The sequence below is a fragment of the Branchiostoma belcheri genome, unplaced genomic scaffold (assembly GCF_001625305.1).
Source record: "Branchiostoma belcheri isolate BF01 breed outbred unplaced genomic scaffold, Haploidv18h27 scaffold1, whole genome shotgun sequence".
Classification (NCBI taxonomy): Eukaryota; Metazoa; Chordata; class Leptocardii; order Amphioxiformes; family Branchiostomatidae; genus Branchiostoma; species Branchiostoma belcheri.
The window spans coordinates 920499-926441 of record NW_017802379.1 but is presented as its reverse complement, the minus strand read 5'-3'; the positions used below and the strand labels follow the sequence as shown (position 1 = coordinate 926441).

The following is a 5943-nucleotide window of genomic DNA, read 5'->3' as shown; positions in this document are numbered from 1 at the left end:
CGCGTTTACAAATTCTGGATCCGCCAGTGACCCTCCCTCTCTCTCCAGTGACCCTCCCTCTCTCTCTCTCTCTCACTCTCTCTCTCTCTCTCTCAGACTGACACAGACTGTGAGTTTATGTTTGTTTTCATTTGTCCCGCCACTTTATTGAACTTTTCACAAATCCACGAACAAATTCACTTTTTAAGAGTCAATAAATTAAACATAGAACGATGCGTTGTCGAAAACAAAAACATCACTTTCTCTTCATATAGAAAACAAAAGGGGAAAACAAAAAAACACACCATATAAAATATACAAAAAGCTATTCAGTAAAAAAATATGTTTCCAACGATACTCCAATCTCACGTATAATAAATAACAGCTATAACACTCATACGTGTGCTGTAAGGAAAAGATTGGAAGAAGACTAAGGCCATGTTGATTTGATTATATAGATGACATCCACGCGCGCATGAATTTTCGGCCGTTTCCAAAAAAAAAAGTTTTCAACCATACTGTAAATCGTACAAAACAGTTGCAAAATGAGCAAAAATATACCGTAAGTTAAAAAAAAAACTATACCAATGTCGTAGAATGCCAAAATCAAACGAAAAGAGACGAAATTGTAAGGAAATGAACTTGAAGATTAGATCATTCGCCAAACCATATTCTGTCCCATTTGTTCAACCCTCATGACCACGTAGATTTCATAATGAAAACTAACTTTTTTTTGCAAAACTTTTTTTATTCGCACGCGCGCATCAGTTTTGGGGCTCCCGGAGGATGTCATCCATATAATCAAATCAACATGGCCTAAGGTAAAACTTGACAGATGATTCTTACATTATATAATCTGTCACTACTATCATTCCTCAAAAGCTAATATGAATATGTTTCTAACAACACGTATAATACTATGCAATTATTCCTATTTATTGAGAAGCCTTTTACTTGTATTTCTTTACATGCACATCATACTCTGCTAGTTTTAATGAGAGTCATTGTCCGGATGTGTGGGAATGAACTCCAAATCTTCCATGAATCTAACGTGTTTCTCTTTCTTCCGACTGACCAATGCCTCCCACATAACAATAGAAAATGTCCCTATCAATACACACGTCAGGCCAAATCCATCAAAAATAGTCGGAGCAAATCCGAGAATTGCCCACTGTAGTCCGAAGGCCGAAAACACATTGATTTGCGTCAGGGCAGTAGCAGCGTTGACCTCAACCAGCTTCAGGCCAGCGTATAGTAGCACGGTTCCTCCGAACTTACCTAAAAGGCCTGCACACAAGACTGCGGCACTTGTTGGCTCAAGAAGCCACGTTTTACTGGTATAAATCGTTGATAAGCCCGACAAAACTGTGGCTATGCTGTAAGCGTAGGTCAAAATCATCGTTCTCGTCGTGCCGGATGACAGTAGGCCTTTGATGTTAACGATTAGCATAGCGGAAATCAAGCCTGCAATGATGGCCAGCGTCATTCCTAGACCAACATCGTCTGAGTCGACTGTCGTGGCCGGTACCTCGTTGATCATGCCGCTATAACCAAGTAGCGCTACACCAGCTATGCACCATAAGCTACCAAATATGGTGGCATATGTCGGGATCTGAAATCATGAAACAGGAACGACATTTAGTCACTACGTTTACACACTGCAAAGATAGAAAATAGCGAAAACTTGGTTTTGAAAATGAAGACCACAAGAATGTTTTCATTCATTTTATTGTTTCCTGTCATTGGGCATTGCAAAAAATTCGCAACTTACCTCTTGAAGAAAAAGGCAGGAAAAAATCGCAACGAAGACGATTGTGCCTGGGTTTATCACCGTGTCTGCGTTGGCTGGAGGAAGGTACTGATAGGCAGTGAACAGGCAAAAGAGGGCGACGAAACGACCTACTCCTTGGAAAACCAAGAGGAAGGCTTGTTTGTAGTTAGTTGGTATGAGGTTCGTCTTGTTGTAAACAACGACGCACAGAACCACTGAAATCAGTAGCAGGTCGCTGAAGAAGTTCAGCTGCAGCGCCGTGTATCCCCTGTCTAGTGCATATCGAAACGTTGCCGGCACCAAACCTGTGCAAATCCCAGAGGCCAGGCAGGCGGCCACACCCAAAAAATTCTGTGGAAAAACACAGGCATAAATCATTATGAAGTACTGTGTAATGTATGGCTTAATGTTTTGTTTTGCTACAGTGCTGTAGATAGCAATTAACCAATGTAAAATTGGACGGGACGCATAGATTCTAGTGCCCACACGCCAACATTTATGTCGAATGACGTCTAAACGACTTGAGCCAGAAACACAAAACTTGGTGACTTTCATATTTATCCAGAATATATGTTTCTCCAGAGACCCTGGATTGTTTACTTCCAGACAGGGTGCATAGACAATAGGACAGTATACTGTGTACGTGTTTTTACACAGTTTAATGGACAGTGTGCAAATAGCTGTTGGGCAAGCTTAGGACATGTACATAAAGATGCCTAAATGGGTGACTGTTTCTTTCCATTTCATGAGTCACATTTTTAATTATCACCACTCCTGGTGATGAACGTAACTACCTTGTATATATATATTTTAATGCTGAATGCAAATCGTGAAATTTAGCTACTATATCGTAGTACATAGCCACCTAAGATTACAGTAAACTTTTTGGCACGTGCACACCTGTGTGCACCTATGCCCTACTTATTCACTGTCCGTTTAAAATGTGACTTAATTGCCTGTCATTCTATAATGTTGCATTCTTGTTTGTTTGTATCTGCTTGCCATTCTTGTTTGTATCTGTCATTCAATGTTGCATTCTTATTTGTTTGTTTGTTTGTATCTTTAGATAAACATATACTCGTATTGTGGGGGAAAAGTCGCCAAGTTTGGTGGTTCTAGCTCAGAGCAAAAGCCGCTCAGACGTCATCTGACATGAAAGTTGGAACACCTGAACTACCTTTCTGTGTAACACACAAGAGTCTCGCAGTAGACACAATATCTGACTATAAGATTAATGGCCCCTTCACAACAACGTGAATCCTTACTCTTTTCTATGTATAATTACACCAGGCCTAGGGGTATACTAGTTTGTCACATCTGTTATCCGAATTCCACAGAGCAACTTCAAGACATGTGAAATGATGTGACTATACATGTACAATAAAATAAAACACGAGAAATGGAGAATTAGAAATGTGAATCACGCATAAAATGTGAAGAAACAGACACTGGCTGTGCACGCTGTCATGTTGGTATATTTATGTATGTGTCATTGCCCTATACTAGTATTTGCACACTGTAATTAAAACAATGTGAATCAGGCAGGAAATGGGAATAAACAAACACTCTGTCTGTAAACGTTGTCGTTTTGGCATCTTTATGTATATGTCCTTGCACACTGTTCATTAAACTGTGTAAGCACACGTAGTACTACTACACCATACAATGTCCTATTGTCTCTGTAATCCGTCTGACCCCATTTCTGTCAACCAAAAATCATTCTTCAACTGTTTTCAGTGCAGTTCTGGATTGTACAGTCGTCATGTAATAACTTCATATTGATCATATTTTGGACTAATTTGACAATGATACTTTTCCATTTTATCGGTAGTTACTTTATGTTGCGTTATGTTCCGTTTTTCCATCAAATTCACATAAATGTATGTCACGTCAAGGAGGTTTAAAAGAGACTCTTTTAAACCTCCTTGGTCACATTTATACACAACCCTAACTACAAGTCTGCTTGCCATCTATTTTGAAAACACATTCAACATTATCGGACTTCATCAAGTTGATTCATGGATTATGGTTATTCTAAGCAGACACATCGTTTGCTTGCGAATCAATTCCTTATGTTGACTGACTTTTACAATGACCGTGTTTATCCTTTGTGCATGATTTAGCTAGACCTACCAGTGAAGCCAAACATAGAGGAGCCTACCTTAAACCAGAAGCACCAATTCAAGCTCTTTCTCCGATCGTCATAATCTCCATCTTGGAAAAGTCTGTCCAACTTCTCGCCGTAAAAAAACGGAGTCATTGTTCACGCTTCTGCTGTTCCCTGGAGCAGAAACGACATCGTAATTTTCTTCACATGTAAATTGCGTGCTCACCGAGACAATACGAACACACCACACTAACACTTTGTCCTCTGTGCAGATGTTATCATATCTACGAATAACATTTAACTTTAATAGAAGGGTTTCTGATGAAATGCATCTACACAACTTTAGGCTCTTGCTTCAATGGCTGAGTTGTTGGAATGCGCTTCAAGACATAGCTTGAAGGGATTTGAGTTTTTGTTACTCTCTAAAGGGATTTGATATTTTCCCTTCTGTCTAGATCTCCACCAAATTCCTACAAGACAGATTGAACAGCAATTTCACGTAAGACAGTAAGGTCACACACATGTACAAAGTTTTAGACCTTCTCTAACCCCGCTGAAAATGACTGCGATGGACCTACCTTTTGGGGAACGGGTGTTCCGAGAACACTGGTTCCCGATCTGACGGAGGGAAGCTGACAATTGCACGACCCATCACCGTCCCATGTTCAACCGGTCTGTGCAGATTGCACACGTCATTTGTAGGATGCGAAATGATGCGTAACGAAAGCTTGTGAGTCCAGAGTAATCTATACCCCTGTGCGAGAGTAAATAAAGGAAGTTTAAAACAACTAAAGGAAGAAAATTGGCCTGGCTGTCTCCAACCGTTCGACAGAAAAGTCGCGCGCCAAACGCCTACTTTTATGGAAACGCTGCACAATGAACCGGATAGTGAGTCAGTGTGTCACTCTTTCACCCCCTCACTATCCAGCATTTGATTATTCTTCTGCTGGTGTCCCTGCCACAGGGGTCGGCAGCAGTCCGACTAGTAGTACAATGTACTGGTTGTACTGGTCTTCACCCAGGCGGCCCTATTCAGCGCAAGGCCGCACTCTCTATATAAATGTCTTTCTTGACACACTTTATCCACTACGACAGGTGTTGTTTGGTCTACCCTGATCTCTGCTGCTAGGCAGCTGCAGTTCAGTGATGTTATACAGCCACTGCCCCGTTTAATAGATACTAGTAATAGATATGCCAATAGATAAAGTTCATGACTGTATTTGTGTTCCACCTTGCAATGGATTATGGAACAGTTGACTATAACAAGATTCTGACAAGGGAGTTTATGCATGTACGTCTTTATTTATTCAAACACATTATTGAATTTTGTACAAATCTACGAACAAAGTCACTTCTTTAAGTGTCAATAAATTATACACAGACTGATGCATTGTTGAAACGAGAGCATCACACTCTCGTCATACACAAAACAAAACAAAACGGGCTCAATACCACACAACTGAAAATCTACCTAAAGCTATCTCTAATCAGGAGAAAACGACACTCAAATCCTTTGTACAATTACTGTAGCTGCAGTGATAAAGGACAACTCATCCTAATACATGTAGCTAGCTGACAGTCATATCTTCAATAGCATCTCTATAATAAAAAATTGTAATCTGGCTAGTTTTCTCAAAGCTAGCCAGTAACTTTACATCTGCTTGGAGTATGATGATCTCCATCATATGTGTATAATTACTAAGATGGCTTTGTGTATCCTTTGGTATCTGTGGAATGGCTAACTTAAAAACAATTCTGAAAATCCTACGAAGAAACATTGTTTGTTGGCTAGTTGACACACACACAAAAAAACCCAGCCAGTTGAAACATCAAAATTGATAAGCTAATTATGTTTAACCATGAGCAGTAGTTTTCATCAAACGTTTCATCATGTTAGGAAGCTGCATGTCATAATTTCTATATACAAACACAGTAAACGTTAAAAGTGAGAATGTTGTATATACCGTAAATAATTTCATCAGGTTGGAAGATACTTAGGGTATAGAATTTTCTTCTTACACAACCAGTAAGGTTCTCACCTGCTTACGTTTCGATGTCTATCAGACACCTTCCTCAGAGATTCTGA

The 5943-nt window shown here is 39.8% G+C and overlaps 1 protein-coding gene across 1 annotated transcript; it reads right to left on the bottom strand.

Annotated features, from left to right (window-relative positions):
* Positions 1-801: 801 nt before the first annotated feature.
* LOC109466290 lies at positions 802-4537 on the bottom strand. Its single transcript, XM_019764001.1, has 4 exons — positions 4436-4537; positions 3912-4031; positions 1751-2101; positions 802-1591 (listed from the first exon to the last, which is right to left on the bottom strand). Exons 2-4 carry the CDS (start codon positions 4008-4010, stop codon positions 971-973), a joined length of 1071 nt encoding a protein of 356 aa, XP_019619560.1. The 5' UTR covers positions 4011-4031; positions 4436-4537; the 3' UTR covers positions 802-970.
* Positions 4538-5943: the final 1406 nt, after the last annotated feature.